This window comes from Nycticebus coucang, chromosome 12 (assembly GCF_027406575.1).
Source record: "Nycticebus coucang isolate mNycCou1 chromosome 12, mNycCou1.pri, whole genome shotgun sequence".
In the NCBI taxonomy this organism is placed as follows: Eukaryota; Metazoa; Chordata; class Mammalia; order Primates; family Lorisidae; genus Nycticebus; species Nycticebus coucang.
Window position 1 is genome coordinate 62039736 of NC_069791.1, and position 22760 is coordinate 62062495.

Below are 22760 nucleotides of genomic sequence, written 5' to 3' on the forward strand. Positions count from 1 at the left end.
ACAGAGAGATAGGCTGGAGTCTGACAGATAGAAATCAGAGTACTGGATTCATTGCTAGAAGACTCCAGTTTAGAGGGTATATTTTGTATCTGAGGCTCTGATTTGGTGCTGACACTTCACAAGCTGTGACCACGGAGGAGCAGTTCCCTGTAGGTCACTAAGGATGACTAATCTCACCTCTTATCTTTCTGTCTCTATGAATTTACCTGTATTAGGTATTTCACATAAGTGTAGTCATGCAGTATGTGCTCTTTTGTGTCTGGCTTCTTTCACTTTGCATAATGTGAAACAACCTATGTTGTTTCTACATTTTTGCTGCTGTGAATAGTGCCTCTGTGAACATGTGTGTCTAAGTCTCTATTGGAATCCCTGTTTTCACTTACTCATGGTCTGTAATTAGGAGTGGAATTGCTGGGTCACATGGTAACTCCTTGTTCAGCTTTTTGAGGAATCACCAAGGCATTCTCCACAGCAGCCATACCGATTTACTTCCCACTAGCAGCCTACTCACGTCTGATTTCTCCACATCCTGCCAGTGCCTGTCATTCTCATTTGTCATAATAGCCATCCTTGTAGGTGTGAGGTGGTATCTCAGTGTGGGTTTGGTTTGCATTTTCCTAATGATTAGTGATGTTTCCAATTATACTGGAGTTGTACAAGGAAGAAAGCTTAGGACATGATAAGGCAGTTTCCTCTCTATTCCATCCTGAGAAATGCACAGGAACTGGAGGAAGCGATCGACTTGGCTAGGACTAGGACTGGAAGCGAGTTTTCTGTAGGGAAATAGTGTAAAGCTGACAAGTTGAAGGTGTCAGGGCTTTCAGGAGTGAAACCTAACTCAGTTACCCAGAACTCTATCTGGAAAGCTGTTTGTGTAAATAGCTATCTGAAAATGCCAGAACTGTGCATTGCCAGCTGTCTATGAACACTGTAACCATCAGTAGCTGTCCATAACTATCATAACTGTGTGTCAACAGCTGTCTGTAATCACTGTAATTTTCAGTAGCTGTCCATAAATACCGTAAGTGTTCATTGACAGCTATACATAAACCCTATAACCATCAGTACCTGTCTGTATATACCATAACTATATATTGACAGCTGTCTGTGATACTAACCACCAGCAGCTGTCTGTAGGTACCATAACTGCAATGACAGCTATAGCCTGTGAACACTAACCATCAACAGCTGTCTGTAGGTACCAAAACTGTGCATCAACAGCTGTCTGTAAACACTGTCATCGGTAGCTGTCTGTAAATACCATAACTGTGCATTGACAGTTGTCTGTAAACAGTATAGCCATCAGTAGCTGTCTGTAAAGTAGGTGTTAAGGTGTCTTGCGAGGGATTTTACCTAACAATTGCAATCAGTGTAACCTGGCTTATTGTACCCTCAATGAATCCCCAACAATAAAAAAAAAAAAAGAAAGCTGTCTTGCATAAGCCAGTTATTCAACGTTAGATTCTAGGTAAAAAGCTATCTCCTTTGTTCCCCCCCCCAAAAAAAAAAAAACCCCTAAAATCTGTGAAATGCTGAAGCTTTAAGGAGTGGATTTGAAAAAGATGAGTTCTCCTCCAAAGGACTGTGCTTAGTAGCTGCTCTTGATTCTTTGTGGAATAAAGAACATCAGTGATGAAGGTGTGATTGACATCTTCTGAGAGCCAAGACACAAGAATAGATAGCCTTATTATGAAGAACTGAACACGTTCTTTTATTTTTATTTATTTATTTATTTATTTATTTATTTTTGAGACAGTCATACTCTGTAGCCCTGGGTAGGACGCCATGGGGTTATAGCTCACAGCAACCTCAAACTCTTAGGCTCAAGTGATCCTCTTGCCTCAGCCTCCTGAGTAGCTGGGACTATAGGCACCCACCACAACACCTGGCTAATTTTTTAATTTTTAGTAGAGATGGGCTTTTGCTCTTACTCAGGCTGGTCTTGAACACCTGAGCTCAGGCAGTCCACTTGCCTTGGCCTCCCAGAGTGCTAGGTTTGCAGATGTGAGTCACTGTGCCTGACTTGGACATGTTAATTATTGATTTCAAAAAGTTGAACTAAAAAATCCCAAGTTGAGGTAGAATGGTAGATTATTCTTCAAGTTCATATACTGTTTTAAATGTAGTTTTCCCTTTGACCTCCTGCATCTGTCTGGTTCAGTAGATTGCATTGAGTACAGTGTCCTCCAGCCCAGCAACCCCACGCCCACAAACCTGACCCAACAGTACATAGTGATTTCCAATCCATTTATGTTGCTATTTCTGAGAAAATGGTGTGGTGGCTCATACCTGTAATCCTAGCACTTTGAGAGGCTGAAGCAGGAGGATTGTTTGAGGCCAGGATTTTGAGACCAGCTTAAGCAAGAGGCAAGCCCAAGCCCCCATCTCTCCCAAAAATTTAAAAAATTACCGGGCGTGGTGGTGCGCTTGTTGTCCCAGCTACTCAGGATACGGGGACAGGAGGATCACTTGAACCCAGGAGTTTGAAGCTGCAGTGAGCTATGATGGTGCTACTGCGCTCTAATCTGGGCAACAGAGTGAGACTCTGCCTCTAAAAAAAAAAAATTATTATTTTTTGCTTAAACTGTTACATAGCAACTTAGTATGTAGTGCTATCTCTGAGTTAGAAGGAAAGGATACTTGCTATCACACTAATGGGATTTGCAGGTTTCTTATGGTGCTAAATAGAGGCTAGTAGGAAAAGGAGCAGTGAGACATAGGTACAGCCCAAAAGCCTGCCCCCACAGCTTTCCTTGTTTGAGAGGTGAGATAGCTGAAACCTCCTTCTATTACACCAAAGATGATCTATGGGGGGTAGGGAATAAGCACCTGTCCTTAGTAGTAGTGGCCTCCAGGTACCCTGACACACTAAACACTCTGGGATGGTGAAGAGGAAATAGCAGTGAGGCCAGGTCCACCAAATTCACATTGCTGGCCAGCCTGGGTAGACTTTTATTCAGAGCACTGCAGGATATGCTCAGGTCTTGCCATTGCAGCCTAGTGGGTCCACGTGTCCTCTCAGTAAGCCCCGCTCACTCTTGCGCACATGTTAGCACTGGTTGGGTTGCAGTTTGGGTTGTATAAATGTATAGCCTTTGACTGGCACCCCTTCTGGTCTGTCAGCAGATGAGGCCACTTCAAGCATGCCCTTCAAATAGTGTCACAGTCGGTGTGGCTGTAAATGGATGGTATTTGGTTATGTTAAACTCTGTAGCTGTCTGGGTTCCTGGACTGTAGTTGTGTATATTTTCAAGTGCTTGGGAGAAGCACTTTTCCCCCTTTTTTCTCTTTTCCTATATCTCTATTTGTACTTTTGGCTGTTAATAAGGCTCCCATGTCAGCTAAAAGTAACTCCCTTGGTATTTTAAAATAACTTTTTTTTTTTTTTAGAGACAGTCTCACTTTATGGCCCTCAGTAGAGTGCCATGGCATCACACAGCTCACAGCAACCTCACACAGCTCACACAGCTCAACCAACTCCTGGGCTTAAGCGATTCTCTTGCCTCAGCCTCCCAAGTAGCTGGGACTACAGGTGCCCGCCACAACGCCCGGCTATTTATTTTTTTGGTTTCAGTTCAGCCGGGGCCGGGTTTGAACCCGCCACCCTCGGTATATGGGGCCAGCGCCCTACCGATTGAGCCACAGGCGCCGCCCTAAAATAACTTTTTATTTAAAATAATTTGATTTACAAGAAATTGCAAAGAAATGCACAGAGTGTTCTGTGGCCTTTGCTGGCCCCCAGTGTTCTCAGGCATGTGAGAGGCCCCGGTGTATGGGAGCACAAGGTGCTGTCCTCTGCAGTGGCAGTGTTCTCCTTGTGTTCGCATGTTCACTCGTGTTCTGTGGCTGGAACCCAGTGTCATGTCCTGTTAGTCTTATTTGCAAATGGGAATGAGCCCCCTCTGAGTCCAGGTGCATAAACACACAGTGGACACTGCTGACACCCAAACCCCTTCACTTGTGAGCTGCTGTGAGTGCTATTGCCAATGGTCCACAGCCAGGTGGAGCCACCTCACTCTGAAATGCCAGAAAGAACATTCTGCCTCCTCCCCTGGCAGCCCTGGCTGGTGACAGGTAATGCTCCCTGTGGATAGCCGCTTGTTTGGGGTAAGGCAGCCCTTGTGGTATTGCATGTGCTCCAGAGCTTCCAGGGATCAGGCTGTTCTTCTCAGGTTCTGCTGGACGGGCAGGTAGGCAGAGGCCTGCATGTAATATAATAAAAGCAGGGGAAATGGGGGGCCTGGTGGCTTCCCTGGAGTCCCTGGGCTCTGGGGCCAGAGGCTCTTGAAGCATGGCTTCTACACACTGGCACTTCCTGGCAGCCACCAGCTGATTTAAACACCCAAGTTGAGATTATGCCCAGCCTGGCTGGAGGTTTTTACATAGAAGACTTTGTAAACGTGCTGCCGTATTGAGGCAGCTGCCAAGGATCCTGCTGTTGCCGACAAGGACCAGGCCAGGGCCCAGTGGTACATGTGAGCCAGCCCCACTCTCTACAGGCCTGGCCAGAAGGGGACTGGTGGGGCTGCTGGACACGGGGTCCGGTCCTTGGCTTGGAGATTGGCCCAGGGCCCCAGATCATGCATTTATTTCAGAACAACACTCACAGGGTGGGACTCAGAGCTGCCCATCATGTTTACTCTACCCTCTGTGTTTTCTTTTCTCTTGCACATAGGTCCGCCAGGCAGTGACCTCTGTGGTGGGAGGCTGGCTGCTGGACCTGCGGGATCGCTACTCCTTCTTTCACAAGCTCATTCCCTTGCTGCTGAGCAGCTTTAAGGACGAGATGCCCGAAGTCAGGTGAGTGGTCCTGTGGGGCTTCAGGCCCTTTGTTTTCAGAGGCTTTTAGGCGCCCACAGCCTGTGACACCCTGCCCTGGGGTCCAGACAGAACTTTGTCTTCAGTTGGAAGCAGTGGACTCGGTTGTTTGTGGTTTATCAGGGACTTGTTGCCCATCCGTCAGATTCCTGCCTTTGTCTCTAAATCCATCTGTTATGAGGTTATGGGCATTGCATCTTTTTAATACTTTGCTTGGGCTTAGGCAACTGGATAGGAATTGAGCAGTCTCCTTTTAGTGCTGTCAGGAAAGTGATCAACAAACAAGCAGAATTTCTGCTCTGCTCCTTAGAGACTGGGAAAAACCTGATGAACCTGATGAACCCTGTGAGGTGTGCTGATTTGACCCAACATCCTGGTTCAGTGTAGAGCAGCCCCCTGGGCTTGCCCACAGTGAGTGGCCTGCACTGCCAGTTCCGTCTTTCTGTTGCGCTGTAGGGAGTTGGCCACCAGCCTCTGGGAGAAGGTTGGCCTGCAGTGGCAGAAGGAGAACGAGGATGACCTGAAGGACAAGCTGGACTTTGCCTCACCGCCCCCAGCGCACTACCCTCTGCACGGTGAGTGCCACCTGGAGGTCAGGAGGGAAGGTTGGGAGGTGGCTCCTTACACAAGCTCACAAGCATTTCTGGTCATCAAGAAAGCTTCAGCTTCTGCAACTACTCACGGGGAAGGCAGCAGGTGGAAGCCCTGCCTGTCTGCAAGAACTGGTGCTGCCCTGTGTCTGGGGCAGGTCACTGGGTGTCCTCATATACCTCTTGGTGATCTCCTTCCTCTTCTCAGCTAGCTTTATTTTAAAGAGGTGAGTGGGCTTCCGGAGACATCCAGGTACACCCTGGAAGATGCCTACCTCACTCTCTTCAGAGCATCTTTGAAGAGCCCCGAAGCCCTGGCAGCTCTGCCAGGTGGTGGTAGAAGGTGGTAGAAGGTTTGGGTATAGGCAACAAGGAGGTGCTTGTCATTTTACTAAAAAAGGCCTAACACGTAGGTCACAAATGAGATGTAGCCTTTTATTTCCACGTGATTTCCACACTTGGAGCAGGGTCTGCTGTGGCACAGCCTCCTTATGCTTCCCCACGTTTGCTTCCTGGTCAGGTGTGGCTCACACTTACCCTCGTTAGTGAGGATGCAGGGGCTGGTCAGGCCCAGTGCTAAGCATCTTCCACTTGCATGATCAAGTGCTTTGATCACTTCATTCTGTCTGCAGGGCATTTTCTTAAATAATAGATACACACTGATAAGGACAAAAAGTAGGTAAAATGCAACCGGGTCATATACTCCTGAGAGACTCAAAACTTCTTGCATCAACTCTTCAGGGGTGACCGGTCTTTGCGCTGGGGGTATGTTGTAAGCTGTGGAGTGTGGCATTAAGGCTCGGACACCTGTACTTTGTATTTGCTATTTGGTGTGGCATTAGGTTTAAGGTCACGGTGGCATTGCTCTGTGCAGCCTGGGAGTCAGGTTCTTTCCCTCTGGTCAGGGTCTTGCTGCTCTTGCAGCCTCACCCCACACTATGAGGTTGGAACAAGGGGAAGCCCACAAATTTGGAAAAGGTATAAAAATTAGTTGCTAGCAAGATTTACTCTGAGTGAAGTCAGCTTGAAAACACAGCATCTTTTTAAAAATGTGGAACATAGACATAAAGATAGCCTGTGAGTTTATTTTTAAACATACCCTCTGTACTAACAACAGAAGTAGAATTCCCAGGGAATTATTTACACATTCTGTCAGTGCCTCTCCCTTGAGCTGCCTGGAGCTAAGTGGGAACTGGACTGTGCATTGTACGTGTATTTGTGGCAGATTTGACCTAGGTTTTGATTATCGATTATGTGAGGTCTGGTATATCTGCCTAAGTAATTTCTGTGTAGAACCTGATGTGCGTGCCAGATTGTTCTTACGCACTCACTGCGGTTCACCCCTCACTCAGTCCACAGAAAATCCATCAAATGTCGGTGGAGCACAAAGGGTTGTCTTTGTGAGGTAGGAAAATTTTAGTCCTTGCCAAATCCCACTGTAGAGGAAAGGAGGGACAGGAGACAGGGCCTGTTTAGGAAGATATAGTCCTTGCAATGTGATAAATGGGAGGACCGAGCAAGGCGTGTGCTGACACGCCCCACTGACTGTGCAGGCACCCACAGGAGGGGCTGCATCTGTTTGGTGGGACTACAAGCCCTTCAGGTGCTGCCCAACTCGAAATAGTTCACAGACGGGGGATGTTTCTGACCGATAATTACAAAAATTATAAAAATCTAGTTATACATTCTGAGGTTTGGAGAATGTTACGCACAGAGTTTCTGTTTCAACTAGAGCAGAATAAATTTAGAATTAAAGTCAGTGGCATTAGCACTAAATTTGATTAGATTTTTGGCTTTTTACTCTAAAATTGCTTTTCTTCAGTTTTTAGATTTGAATTTTATTATTTATTTATTTATTGAGACCGTCTCACTCTGTTACCCTGGGTAGAGTGCAGCAACCTCAAACTCATGGGTCTGAACAGTCATCTTCCCTCAGCCTCCTGAGTAGCTGGGATTACAGGTGCCTGCCTATAGCAAAATGCTAGTTTTTCCATTTTTAGTGGAAACCTGGTTTCGCTCTTGTTCAGGCTGGTCTGGAACTCCGGAACTCAGGTGATCCACCTGCCTTAGCCTCCCAAAGTACTAGGATTAGAGGCCTAAGCCACGCCCAGCAAGATCTAAATTTTAGATGAGATTTTTCAGGGTTTTTTTTACAGTGTTTCAAATGTCAGATGATGTCAGTCTTTCCCCCCAAACCTTGCCCTCCCTGTGCCACCTTACCTGGGGTCTGTGGTATTCATTTCCCCAGGTGGCCACACCCATGCCTCCCAGGCTTGCTGTGCACCAACTCTGTCAGGCAAATGTGGGGCACATCCATTTCCCAGAATGTCCTCCAGCACCTGTACTGCTGCTCTGCCTTGTGTCCCTGTAGTTCCCTTCCTGGGATATCGTGTGAAGGAAATCAGGCCAAACGTGATTTGGGCTGTTCCATTCAGTGCCACACATTGGAGGTTTGCCTTCAGTAGCGGTGGCAGCCACAGCGCTTTCCTGTCTAGTGACTTGCCGAGATGTGCTGTTCGTCACGCTCTCTGTATTATTTCCGCTCTCACCAATGCAGAGTGAGACTTCCAGTTGCTATGCATTCTGGCCAGCACTTAGTGTGGTTGGGGATGTTGTTTTCAGCCTTTCTAATGGTGTGTAGTTGATTGCATAGTAGCTTTAATTTGCAGTTCCTTGATGATAAATGATACTGAGATGATTTCATATACTCATTTCATATGCTTGTCCCTAAATCTTTGGTTAAGTGTTCGTTCAGATCATTTACCTATTGGGTTCTTTGTTTTCTTATGGAGCTCTCAGAATGTTCAGGATTCAGGCCTGTGTCAGGGCTGTGTTTTGTAGCCTCTCTGGTGGGGCTGCCTTTAAACTCCCCTGCTTATGCCCACTGAGGGCCTAGGTCTTGGCCCCACCTCCTCAGAGGCGACTTCACTCCCCACCCGGCTCTGTATCCTGGTGGGTTCATGCTGTTTCTTACTGACTAGGCACTCTTGCTGTCTTGCTCACAGAGGACAGTTTTATCACTGCCACATCCCAGCACCAGGCAGGAGAGGTGGCCTCATCCCTGCAAGGACAAATAGTCTGTGTGGTTGGATTGCAGAGAGTGTGAACAGACAGAATTGGGTGGCCTTTATAGATCACTGCTTAAATGTAGTGACCTATAAAATAAAGCAGCAGTCCCCAATCTTATTGGCACCAGACACCAGTTTCATGGGAGATAATTTTTCCACAGGGTAGGGGTAAGTAGTTTCAGGATGATTCAAGCACAGTACAGCTCCACCACAGATCATCAGGCATTAGGGTCTCATAAGGAGGCACAACCTAGATCCCTCCCACACGCACTTTCCAGTAGGGTTCCTGCTCAGATGAGAATCTAATGCCACTGCTGATCTGACAGGAGGCAGAGATCACGTGGTGATATGAGCAATGGGGAGCAGCTATAAATACAGGTGAAACTTCGCTTACTGGCCACGCTCACCTGCTATTGGGCCTGGCAACTAACAGGCCATGGACTGCCACTAGTCCACAGCCCAGGGGTGGGGACCACAGAAATAAAGAATGCAAATAAGGTAGACCTGGTTCCCAAGTTTAACCAGAGCCCAGTTTCCTTCTTTTTCCTAAGAAAGTAATGTGTCCATTTCATAGAAACATAATTGACAGCACATAGTTTATAGTTAGCTTTACAGACACAACATAAGTTTCCTGCTGTAACACTGAAAAGTCTCCACTTTTAAAGCCACTATGGGCCAGGTGCGGTGGCTTATGCCTATAATCCTAGCACTGTGGGAGGCTGACGTGGGTGGATTGCCTGAGCTCAGGAGTTCGAGACCAGCCTGAACAAGAGCGAGACCCCATCTCTACTAAAAATAGAATAACTAACCTGGCATTGTGGTGGGCACCTGTAGTCCCAGCTACTTGAGGGCTGAAGGCAAGAGGATGACTTGAGCCTAAGAGTTTCAGGTTGCTGTGAGATATGTTGACACCACAGCATTCTATCCTGGGCAGAAGAGTGAGAGTCCATCTTAAAAACTAAAATAAAACCAGGCTGTGTGCTGAGAAGATTGGAAAGGGCTTAATTTGTCTCCTTCAAGTCAGTGATTTACCTGAACCAAGTGTCGTTTTCTGCAGAAGTACAAGTTCATGCTTGACACGCCTCTGACAGTGAAGCTGCATACTGCCAGCACCAGATGGTTTGATGACAGTAGATTCCGGATTCCTTTCTACTTTGAAATTATCTCCCTCTTAAGAGTGTTTTCCTTGGCAATGCCTGAGTGCAAAGGGAAGCACTGCTTTGTAATGGTGAATGGCTTGCCAGCTCTTTTAACACAAGAGAATAGAGTCAGCTCTTTTTAAAACCCATTTTAGAAATAAGTAGACTTCCCTTTAAATAAATACTATTATGTGTAGATTGCCTTCCACATAATTCCTGCTGTGTAGCCACATTCTGCCCGAGCACTCACCTGCTTTGCTTGTGGTTTCACCAACACATTTGGAGAGATGCATCACTTGAGTGAAAGTTGTCAGAAATGTTACACTATGCAGAGAATAAAGAAATAGGCTGGAAAAACTAGCATGCATTTTTTGGAACCAGCAGAGTCCTGTGTGATGACTGAACCACTCCAATTTAGCTTCCCGTATTAAGAACGGAAGAATCTTTTTAGCTGGGAACATGAGAAGAAGCCTCCATCTTTTAAGGAACAGGAAATAAATACCTCACTTAACACTGATAAGGAGCTGAGGACTGGGACTAAGGGGTTGGTCCACAGTTGGTGGGTCAGTGTCCTCCCCTGGACTGACCTTGTCCTCTGCACTTCAGTCTCCGTTTCTTCTAGGAAAATCAACCTCCAGTCACTTCTTGGACACTTGCTTTTTTGAACAGCCAAAACCTGTCACAGAACACTGTCATTGCTGCATATTCACAATGGTTTTAAACACAAAGTAGGAGGTCAACCTGCAATCATACTTGGATAAACAAATTAAGAAATCAGTGAACTATTGTTCTGCCTGCAATTCAATTACACTTAGTCTAATTGTGCAAAAAAATAAGTGATTTATTGTTCCATCTGCTTCTGACCCAACTTGCCATTGAATGCTCATTGATTCGAGAGGCCAGGAGAGCTGTGTTCAACACATAGTAGGGCAAGGAGCTCCTGACCTCTGCTTCCAGACCAGGTCCCCTCCAGAGCTCCCCGGAACTGCCATTCCTAGGCAGTTCTTGGTGGCACATTCCCCAAATGCTTTCAGTCATCACAGCTGTGGCCCTGAGAAACATATCTGGGGTTCTCAGTCCCAACTTACTGGGTGCCTGCACAGCTCAGAAGTGACTTAAGGGTTGGAAGGAAGTTGTGTGGTAGAAGTGTAAACACAGGTGGACCACAGCACCTAGAGGGTACCTGGGCCTCCACACTGCAGGGAGAATGGGCATGAGTTGCCCTGTGCCAGCCTTGGAGGGCAGGTTCTTATTCCACTCAACACCTGAGGAAGAAAGACTGCCGGGGGTTGTGCTATAAAAGGGTATGGACACTCCGGGCCATGAGCCCTTGGAGCCTGTCCCATCACCCTAACTGGGTGTTTTATGTGATGACTACTTAAGTGCTTTCCCTGTGTGACAGATTCCCCTATAGTTCCATAATAAGATCTGTCATTGCCCTGCAGAACATGCTATAAGAGCATTTATCAGAACATCTTCTCTCTGTGGTTCATTAAACTATAAGCTAGGTTTTGTTTTATTTTTTGATACAGAGTCCCACTGTGTTGCCCTCAGTAGAGTGTCATGGCGTCACAGCTCACAGCAACCTCAAATTCTTGGGTTTAAGTGATTCTCTTGCCTCAGCCCCCCAAGTAGCTGGGACTATAGGTGCCCACCACAACACCTGGCTATTTTTTTTTTTTTCAGTTTTTGGCCGGGGCTGGGTTTGAACCTGCCACCTCCGGCCTATGGGGCTGGCGCCCTACCCCTTTGAGCCACAGGCACCGCCCGCTATTTTTTTGTTATTGCAGTTGTCATTGTTGTTTAGCAACAATGTTGTTGTTTAGCATTGTTGTTTTAGCTGGGAACATGAGCAGAAGCCTCCATCTTTTAGGGAACAGGAAATAAATACCTCACTTAACACTAATAAGGAGCTGAGGACTGGGACTAAGGGGCCGGGTTCGAACCCACTAGCTCCAGTGTATGTGACTGATGCCCTGACCACCGAGATACAGGCACTGAGCCTAATTTTTTTTTTTTTTTTTGAAACAGAGTCTCACTGTGTTGCCCTCAGTAGAGTGCGTGGCGTCATAACTCATAGCAACCTCTAACTCTTGGACTCAAGCAGTTCTCTTGCTCTCTTGCCTCAGCCTTCCAAGTAGCTGGGACTACAGGTGCCCACCATAATGTCCAGCTATTTTTAGAAATGAGGTCTAGCCCTGGCTCAGGCTGGTTTTGAACCTGTGAATTCAGGCAGTCCACCAGCCTCGACCTTCCAGAGTGCTAGGATTACAGGCACGAGCCACCGCACCTGGCTATTTTAATTATTAATTTTCAAGTATCCTTGCTGACAGTTACCAGTGGTGGAGAGAATAAATAATGGTTTCTTAGCGTCTGATTCAGAACAGAATGTGGTCACACATTGCTGGGAGCTCCTCAGTTCTCCCTCAGATACCTTCCTGCTGGCTGCATAGGGTGTGAGGTGAAAACTACAATCGAAAGAAAAGGAAAGCTCTCACCTCGGCTTGGGCTAGGGGATGAGCTTTGATCCTCAGGTCCCAAGAGGTTGTAGAGCCCTCCTACCCCAGCCGCAGGTCTAGAAACTATGAACTTTGACCTCTTTACTCGCTGTTAATCTGTCCTCACCCACCTACCCAAATTCCACCCTTGCCAAACGGTATCTATCCCCTCCTTTCTGCAATGTTGGTTTTGTCATAGTGCTTCCTTATCTTTATCAGGGTTTCTAGCAAAGTTAAACAATTATCTATTGCCATCACTTCAGTTATCAAAATAAGTTGGCTTTGCAGATATTTGCATCTTCTTTTTTTTTTTTTTTTTTGGCCGGGGCTGGGTTTGAACCCACCACCTCCGGCATATGGGACCGGTGCCCTACTCAGTGAGCCACAGGTGCCGCCCTATTTGCATCTTCTTTAATAAGTCTTCTCACTGTGGCTGCTAGGTGGGTCCTGCCAGGGCTAGGCTAGTGACCTCTGTATCCCTGCTGTACTTAAATTGTCTTTTCATGGTTTTTCCTTGCTAAAGTGCTGCAATTATGTTTTCAAAGAAAAGATGAATAGAAAATTGCTGAGCTGTCTGGACACCTGGCCTGGGAGTTTTGGACTTTGCACTTAGGAAGTTAATAATTGCTTCCGGCCTCAGGGCCTTCCTCAGTGTTTGCCTTTGCTGCCAGGGCTGTGTGACAGATCTACGGAAACACTGACCTCACATTCTGCTTCATAAATCAAAACATAAATAATCAAACCTGGAAAGGAATTTGGATTTGGATAAATTAGAGCCCTTGTGCATTACTGTTAGAAGGGCAAGATAGTGGAGGCAATGTGGAAAACAGTCCAGTAACTTGTTAAAATATTAAACATGCACTTAACATGTGATCTAGCCATTCCACCCCTAGATACATACTCAACAGAAATGAAAACCATATCCACTGAGATTTGTATGTGAACGTTTATATCAGTGTTATTCATAGAGCCCAAAGTGGAAACAGCTCACATCTGTCAACTGATGAGTGAATAAACAAAATAAGGTATGTCCAGGCGGTAGATGTTTACCCAGCAACAGGAACGAAGCACTCAAACGTGCAGTAGAGTGGGTGGATCTCAAAAACATGCTAAGTAAAAGAAGCCCCTTCATGTGGGATTTCTAGAAAAGACAGAGCTGTTGGCTCAAGACTGGGCTCTAGAGGACTTGCTGGGTGACGGCAGGGATCTGGGCAGAGCTGTGCACGGGAGTGTGGATTCCCCATATTCAGACATGCAGAATGAGCAAATTCTGCGACGTGTAAATTATACCTTAGTCAAGCTGTTTTAAGAAACTTGTTGAGGCTGGGATCAGTTTTAACAGTCTGTGCATTTGGTAAATATTTACTGAGGGCCTCCCCACAGAAAGGGAGTTGAAGCCCCATGGCTTTTTCTGCATGTCCAGCTGCTTGGGGAGCAGGTGCTGGTGGGGCCTTCCCCCCGGGGGCTAAGGCATGATAGCAGGTTTCCAGGGTGGCCAGTCTGATTCTGGAAAACAAGGCATTACTGAGATGGAGAGGCTGGGCCCCTCCTGGGGGAACCATAGGAAATGAACTCTTATTCCTATCCAGTTTACAGTGATTTTCAATACAAGATAAGATTGTTTATACTTCAAGTTCTGTTTACTTTGTTGGGGGATACAGAGAGAGAGAAGGTTTAATTCTGTCAGACTGGTAATTTTGGAAATTACTACTTTAGAAGCTTATAGGTTCCGATTGTTTGATTGATACTATCACACAGGTAGTTGATTTCAGCCTTGGTGTTCAGCATGCCCTTTTTAATTTCTAGGCACAGTCTTGGACTTAAATGGGGCAAATAATGGTTGAACAGTGCTAAAAATTTAGGAAAAGAAGCGTACGTATGTACTTTGACCCAGAAATTCTGTGGGATTAGGAGCCGGTACTGTAGCTCTGCACCCCGTGAGCAAAGATGTGTTGACAGTGACCTCACCTGCGTGGTGCAGCAGCAGGCGAGTCTGGTAAATAGAGTTGTGTATGCACAGACATCAAAACTACCTTCTCTTCTGCTGGGGAACATTAATAACCACAGCTGATAAAAGCAGCCGAGTATAGAACCCTGTGCAGTGGGAGGTGGACCCTCTTCTGTGTACATGGGCCATCTTCAAGGCTGGGGGAGCCAGGAAACTGGATGGGCTAGAAAGGAGACTTAGCTTTTTGTTCTCTTGAATTGCTTGATTTGTTTTTTTCACCTTGTTCTTATATTACCTTTTTAGGAGAGAAAAATCAAAACAAATAGAAAAAGAGACTGGGTGCAGTGCTCACGCCTATAATTATAGCACTGTGGGAGGCCAAGGCAGGTGGATTGCCTGAGCTCAAGAGTTCAAGACCAGCCGGATCAAGAGACCCTGTCTCTAAAAATAGTGCCTGGAGTCCCACCTACTTTGGAAGCTGAGGCAAGAGGATCGCTTGAGCCCAAGAGTTTTAGGTTGCTGTGAGCTATGATGCCACGGCCCTTTACCCTGGTGTGACAAAGTGAGGCTCTGTCTCAAAAAACAAACAAACAAAAACCCAAACAGAACAAGAAACTTAAAAAAAAATAGTCCTGAGCTTATATCCCACATACAGGAGTGTGGAGTGGAGCAGTTCATTGGTTCATTTCAGGACACTAAATATCCAGGTCCAGCAGCCCAGTGATTTCACTTTTAGGATTGATCCAAGTTAAGCAATTAGAGATGTGTAAAAATATTTATATATAAAGATGTTCTTCATAGTGTTAATTATAAGAAAGTTGGAAACAATTGGGTCAATAGTAATGCTCTGTGGCTATTTAAAGTCATGCTCTGAATTCTTCTGTGGCACATCTGACCAACAGAATGTCTTGTAATAACAGAAATACTCTCTGTGCTGCCCTGCACAATAGCTGCTGGCCGTATGTGGTTATCAGGCTCTTGAAATGCAGCCAGTACCACTGAGGAACAGAATGGTCCATTCCATTTAAATTTAATGAACTTAAATTTAAATAGCCATATGTTTTAGCAGCCATTCTACTGGAAAGTGCAGTTCTAGAATCTAGAATAAGAATTGGCAAACCTTTTTCTATAAAAGACCAGATAGTAAGTGTTTTAGTTTTGTAGGCTTGTATTGTCTGTCACAACTGTTCACTCTGCCATCGCCAATTAAAGGCAGCCGTGGAACAGTATAAGTGAATATGGCTGTGTCCAGTAGATCTTTATTTATAAGGATAGGCAGCATAGCCAGATTTAGCTTGTGAGCCACAATTTGCTGACCACTGCTCTAGAAGGTGTTACATCTGCTATGCTAAATATAAAGAAGTAGGCTTCAGAACCACATGCAGATATGTGCTGTATAACCATGTTTCGGTCGGCATAGACTGTAATGTGACAGTGGTTCTATGAGATTATAATACTACGTGCTTATGGTGGATGTTCTGTATTTAGATACATGAGTACTTAGCACTGTGTTACAGCTGCATGCAGTGCACATGTATGTGGGCCAGAGATAGTAGGCTAGACCATACACCCTCGGTGTGCATTGGGCATTAATTGGGACAAGCTCATTTAAACACCCAACAGAACTTGAATCATTTGGAACTCCTTTTTGAATATAGCATAAAAATAGAAATATAACAAATAAAAGTTAGAAATGGGATCTCATGGTCTAAGCTGTTCTTTTTATTAAAACATACCCTTTAAAATCTTTTTTTTTTATTTTTTGAGACAGGGTCTCACTTAGTCACCCTCAGAGTGCCATGATGTCATAGCTCATAGCAATCTTAAACTCTTGGACTCAAGCAATTCTCTTGCCTTAGCCTCCCTAGAAGCTGGGCCTACAGGTGTCTGCCACTGTGCCTAGTGCTTTTTTTTCCCCCCCGCAAGACAGGCTCTCACTCTGTTGTGGGGACTAGAGTACAGTGGCATCATTACAGCTCACAGCAACCTTAAACTCCTGGGCTCAAGTGGATACTCTTGCCTGAGCCTCCTAAGTAGCTGGGACTACAAGTGCCTGCAATGCCTGGCTAATTTTTCATGTTTAGTAGAGCTGGGGTCTTGTTCTTGCTCAGGCTGGTCTCAAACTCCTGGCCTCAGGCAGTACTCCCACCTTAGCCTCTCAGAGTGCTGGGATTATAGGGATTACAGATGTGAACCACCATGCATGGCCCATACCCTTCAAATTCTCCCATATCATACTTTGATTTCTATCTTTAGAATTATTGTGAATTTTTTAATTCAAAAACTTTTAATGAAGACTTTTTGTAGAAATTAACAAACTAATTCTATAATTCACATGGAAAGGCAAAGAATTCAGAGCAGCCATAACCATGAGTAGTAGAGTTCAGAGACTGACAATTTCTCGTGTCAAAAGTTACTAAAAAGCTATAGCAGTGGAGGCAGTGTGTTGCTGGCACAAGGACAGATCAGTGGGACAAGAGAGAATCTGGAAGCAGACACACAACACCTGGAAACTGACCTCCAAAAGCATTCAGAGGAAATTTAGTGGAGAGAGGATAGCCTGGGAATAGCGATGCTATAATAATTGGGTTATTGATAGCCAAAAAAGAAACTTGGATCCGTGTCTCATATGCTGTGCAAAAATTAGCCCAAATGCATCCCAAACCTAAAGGTAAAACCTAGAACTATCAAACTATGTTAAACCTTTGTGACTTTGGGGTAGGCAAAGCTTTCTTAGATACATCATAAAGCACATTCCATAGAAGAATAAGTGATAAATAGGACTTTATCAGAACAAAAATCTCTGCTCTGGCTTGGCTCGGTGGCTCATGCCTATGATCCTGACACTTTGGGAGACAGGGTGTTAGGAGGTCTAGGGGGATAGCTTAAGCTCACGTGTTTGAGAGCAGCCTGAGCAAAAGTGAGATCCCATCTTTACTAAAAATAGAAAAACTGAGGCGTGAGCTCAAGAGTTGGAGGTTGCTGTGAGCTATGATGCCACGGCGCTCTACCCAGGGTGACAGCTCGAATGCTGTCTCAAAAAAAAAAAAAAAGTCTGCTCTTGCAAAGACTTTCTTAAGAGAATGAAAAGACAAACCAAAGATTGGAGATGTGTGGAAATAATACATATGAGGATTCGTCTCCAGAATACAGAAAGAACTCTTGGAACTCAGTAAGAAAACTTTTTTAAATGGGAAAAAGAAAAAGATTTGAAAAGACATTTCAAGAAAGATGACCTAGACGGCAAATCAGCACCTGAAAAGATGTTCATTATCATTACTTATTTGGACAAAGCAAGGTAAAACCACGAGGAAATACATTACACCCTTTCAGACTGTTTTAAATGTAAGGCTGACTAAACCAAGTGCTGGTGAGGACAGGAGAAATTAGAACTCTCACCCACTGCTGGTGGGATGTGGAACAGGGTAGCCACCTTGGGAGAAGTTTAATGTACACCTGTGTCTGATCCAGCCATTTCACAACCGGGTACTTGCCCAAGCACAGTGGAAGCATGTTTCTGCACAAAGACCTTACCTAAAATAGTCACAGAAACACTGTTTGTAATAGCCCTGAACTGGAAACAACTCAAACACATATCAGCAGATGAATAGCTAGGTAAACTAGTGTATCCACATAGTCTAATAGTTCTCAGCAGTGAGAAGGAGTGAAAGCACACTATGACATGGATGGATTTCAGAATGATTAGGCAGAGCGAGGGAAGCCAAACGAAGAAAGAACATGTACTATGCACGTACCGTGTATGGTTCCACTCATGTGAAATTCTAGGAAATGCGGTCTGACCGACAGGACAGAAGGCAGGTTGTCACCCGGGGATGAGGGTGAGGTAGGTGGGCTGCATTAGAGAGAGGTGATGGGTTTCTTTGCTTGAGTGTCCCTGTACCAAGTCTGCATAGCTTGTCATGTGTCACTAACACCTCCTATAGCCGAATATGTTCAAAACTACATTGTGGCACATTATGTCTTCGTCTTTGTCTTGAGAACTGTTTTGAATTTTTAAGATCTAAAGCTTATAGGTATACCTTAAAGGAGGTGTGTGATAAATCACTTTAACCTACAAGTCATTGAGAGTTTTTTTGTGAATTTCTTGGTGGTGTTTTGTTTTTTTTTTTTCTTTTTCATCCCTTAGATAATCGTCCTGTGTTGGGCTGTCGGGAGCTCGTGTCCAGGAACCTGTCCAAGATCCTTCCCGCCCTCTGCCACGACATCTCGGACTGGGTGGCGGGGACCAGGGTGAAGGCAGCACAGCTGCTGCCTGTGCTGCTGACCCACGCCGAGGACCACATCACACAGCACCTCGAGGTCATCCTCAGGACCTTGCTCCAAGCCTGTGACGATGATGAGAGAGCTGTGGTCAGCAGTGTGAGTTTGCCCTGTTTGGTCATTTTATGCAGCTCTGACCTGCAGTGTAGTCCCCTCTGGGTGTGCAGGCCTGTCCATAATGACAGAAAGACATGGTCATATCATCCCCTCACCCCAGGTTGCCTAGTCCCTGCTCTGTTTTCTGTCCCTGTAAATAACTGTGTTAAAGGTGAGTTTTCCATGCTTGTCTCTAAGCACAGTCAGGCATGTGTAAACTTGCTGCTCACCAGACAGGGTCCAAGGACCAGGAGACATGTCTAATAGAGACATGGAGATCCTGGGAGTTTAAGCTCCACTGTGAGGACATTCAGACCCTTCCCAGCCTGTGAGGACTGTGAGTGACTCTGGCAGATGCCCTAGCCATCCAGTGGGTAGTGGTCCCGGTGCCTTCCTCTTTCTCGCTGCCCGTTGACAGCTAGACAGGTGGTCAGTGCCCTTGTGAGCTGGAAGCATCACTGTCCAGCTCACACCTTTCTCACATGACTGTTGGAGGTTGGGCGGTGCCCCGGCTGATAGGCACCACCTAAGGACCGTGCACCCATCCCATGGGGACACATTTTGGTGCTTAGGGGAATGACTAAAGCTTTCACTGAAGGTTTTAGTCCAAAATACTCTTCTCATCTTGAATCTCAGATTCCATTGCACAGAAACTTTTGCTAATATGTTTGATGTTGACTGTTCTAAGTCATCATTACTGATTTAGAATACATGTTGCTGGATTTATGTTTTTAGAAACAAGCCATTTGAAGCCTATTATTTATATAGCATGTGAGTTTTTTTTTACTTTTCAAAAACTAAAATCATTTTGCATACAGGCCCAGTGCCTATAGTACAGTGGTTATGGTGCTGGCCACATACACCAAGGGTGGTGGGTTCAAACCTGGCCTGGGCCATCTAAACAACAATGACAACTGCAACAAAAAATTAGCTGGGCATTGTGGTGGGTGCCTGTAGTCCCAGCTACTTGGGAGGCTAAGGCGAGAGAATTGCTTAAGCCGAAGAGTTTGAGGTTGCTATGAGCTGTAATGCCATGGCACTCTACCGAGGGTGACATAATGAGACTCTGTCTCCCAAAAAAAAAAATAAAGTTGCATATAATCCTTTATATGGCATATAGCTCCAGTTTTTGGATATTAGGTTTATCGCTAACAGAGCCAAACTTTGTGCGAGGGGTTTTTTGTTGTTCTATACAAAACTCCTGATCTTCTGTTTGACATTATTTTATGGCCCCCAATCTAATTTTATGCAGGATGAGGCTGATTAAGTGATGGGTAGCATTAGCACATGATCTGTGAAGCTGATGGGCTAGTTGGGATCTGTGGAGAGAGAATGTGCTGTACCATGCAGGACAGTGACCCAGGAGGGCATGTTCTGGGAGAGCCTATCACGGACAGCTAGGGCAGGTCCCCAGCACAGCTTCGTGGAGACCTCAGTGAGCTCCTGCCACAGTGTGCAGGCTGCCGGCCTCCCTGTGCACCACCCCTATGTCAGTGTTCTGGGAGCTGTCCCAGCCTGCCCGTCCTTTATGGGTCACCGTGGCTCCTTCAGAGCAGATCCCAGCCCTGGACTGATTCTGCCATAATGTTGAAGCCTTTCCTTCTGACACGAGTGTAGAACCATGATCACGTGTAACGACATGCCGACAGTCCTTCACATGTCTTTTTTTTTTTTCTTTTTTTTTTTTTTTTATTGTTGGGGAATCATTGAGCCTTCACATGTCTTAATACCCATCCTTTGGTCAAATTTCCCGGGAACCTCTTTTTGCTACAGGTTTGTTAACATAGGACCGAGAGAGGTTGGTTTGTTTTTCTGACCCAGGTCTATGCCGGGCTCTGCTGGAATCACTGTTTTCTCTCCTCTTCTACTAGGGTGAGGTGCCATGGAGCAGGGGCCTTTTAAACTTTCAGTGCCCACCTTGACAACTAATGCTCTTCCTCTTTCTTTCATCCTGTCAAGGGTCATGCTACCTAGTTTCCAGCAACTTAAGCCATAGAGCCTTGTTCTGTGGAATACGTCAGATTCCCACCTCCACTTCCCATCCAACTAAGCTCTATTGAGGAGCAAGTCAGAAGGGGTGGAATGCATGGGAAAGGGGAGAGGGGTGAGGGAGAGAGATGAGGAGAGATAGGCAGGGAGAGAGATGGGGAGGGACAGAGAGATAGGAAAAGACAAGGAGAGAGATGGGGAGAGGCAGAGAGAGAGATGGGAAGAGACAGGGAGAAATGGGGAAGGACAAGAAAGATGGGGAGGGACAAAAAGAGATGGGCAGAGGCAGAGACAGATGTGGAGAGGCAAGGGGAGAGACGGAGTGGGAGAAAACCCAGGCAGAGTGGTAGTGCTGTGGGGGCCCGGCCCAGCCACTCCTGCTCACAGCGGCTGGGTTAAGAACTCCAGCAAGTGGGAGTGGAGTAGGGGAACAGAAGGTAGAGTGAGTTCTCCTTTTTCTGTTTTTTGAGAGTTCTTTCAGTTTTTTTAACTTTCTATTTTGAAATAGTTACAGATTCCCAGGAAGTTGGACAGTGTGCACAGAGATCCCTTACCCTTCCTCACCTCTCCAGGGGCTCTGTCCGTGTGACTGTCATGCACTGGTGCCTGCTGCTGACCTGAGCAGATGCCCAGCCCCCACAGAGCTCCGCAGTGGCCGTTTCTACTTACCCCCTTCCTGGTAGCCTCTGTCTGCCTCCATCTCTGTGCAGTGTGTGGCCTTGGGAACTGGCTTTTATCACCCATCATAATGCCCTGTGATCAGCCTGTGTTGTTGGTGGATCAATAGTTGTTCCTTTTTATTGCTGAGCAGGATTCCTAGTGTGGAAATGCTGGTGTTTAACTCTTCATTAGTAAAACACGAAGGTTGCTAATACTGGAGGAGGGGCACATGGAAGGTGCCTTGATATTGGCCTCCCTTGGGGCTGGGGCCCTTGACTCCTGGAAATTCTAAGAGGCCACGAGAGGATAAGTATGCTAAGCACATGCCGAGAGCTTTCTCACACAGACTGTTTCCTCATGTTTCCCTCTCATAGTGTGTAAGATCTGCAGAGCTGATTGGAACATTCGTCCCCCCAAAGGTGTTCCTGAAGTTAATCTTGGCAATGCTGAAGAAGTCACCCTCCCCCTCCAGCCTCTTAGTGCTGGCATCCACCATTCAAGGCTCCCCCCGTGAAGCCCTCCAGCCGCATGTGAAGGTCATCGCCACGCACCTGGTTCAGACCCACATCTGCCAAGCATCTGAAAGCGTAAGAGCACAAAAGAGAAGGCAGGCAGGATGCCAAGTGTCGTGCCTGACAGTGGCCATCAGTGAGGCCTGGTGCTGTGTCCCCCAACCAGCGCCACAGCCACTCAGAATATCCAGCAGAGCCATTGGCCTCTTGTTTAGGGACCTCATTCTGCTCTGTCCAGCACTATAGCCCCTGGTGGTATTTAAGTTAATTACACCCACAGGTGGCTATTTAAGTTAATTACAATTTCCCTTTCTTGGTCCCTCTGGTTACTTTTCATGTGTGGCTAGTGGCTGCCTTGTTGAACAGTTCAGGACAGCACATCTGCTCCAAGGAAAGTTCTGCTGGACTGTGCTGCTGCAGGTGGTCCCAGGGCTTGTGGCTGGCTCTGTGGGCAGCCACCCACCCCTTCTGCCAGTTTGGACTGCGCTTGACCTCAGTGACCACTAGGAGATTGTTCCGCAATCTGCTGTTTGCCAAACAATTTGTTTCATTTATATTGAGCAGTAAATTGATTACATCTAAAACTGAAAGCCACCTGAGTTGCTTGGCTTAATCATTTGGAATAATTTATAATTGTTTTTGATTGAAGAAAAAGTAATGACTTTTTGTTTATCAGTTGTGATGGTTAACCTACACCACTTAGCACTGGACTGCACACCCAACCTTCTGCAGTTCCAGGGAACAAGGGTCTGCCCCAGCCTCTCCCGTCTGATGCCCAGGGGCTGGTACTCCCTCAGCTCTGTAGTTTCCCACAGCTATTACAACCACAAAGCTGGGGGGCAGCTCAACTTGTCCCTGTCCTTTGTCAAGGCCCTTCCTTTGTCCTCAAAATGAGAGTGGTGCAGTTCACAATTGTGTTCATAAACTATTTTAAGATAAGAAAAACAAATGAACTATTTTAAGAAACCTGTAAGGCTGTTTCTAAAATATGCAGAGGGGAAGAGAGCTGAGGTCTCGGGAAGGGAATGCGGATAGGCTCTCTGCATGGTGTCTTCAGCGCCATTTCAACTTTTGTCAAAACATTTTTACACACCATCAAATCTATGTAAGTTCTGCATTTTTACTAACAGGTGGTTCTAAGAATGATTTTGATTCCCATAT

General features: G+C 46.0%; 1 protein-coding gene across 1 annotated transcript in view; it reads left to right on the forward strand.

The window, feature by feature from the left end:
• The window catches only part of DNAAF5 (dynein axonemal assembly factor 5), a 45412-nt gene that overhangs the window by 3398 nt on the left and 19254 nt on the right, over positions 1-22760 (forward strand). The window contains exons 3-6 of the mRNA XM_053554649.1: positions 4676-4800; positions 5275-5393; positions 18209-18441; positions 21462-21674. Coding sequence (XP_053410624.1) covers positions 4676-4800; positions 5275-5393; positions 18209-18441; positions 21462-21674 — 690 coding nt within the window. The remainder of the gene's footprint in view (positions 1-4675; positions 4801-5274; positions 5394-18208; positions 18442-21461; positions 21675-22760) is intronic.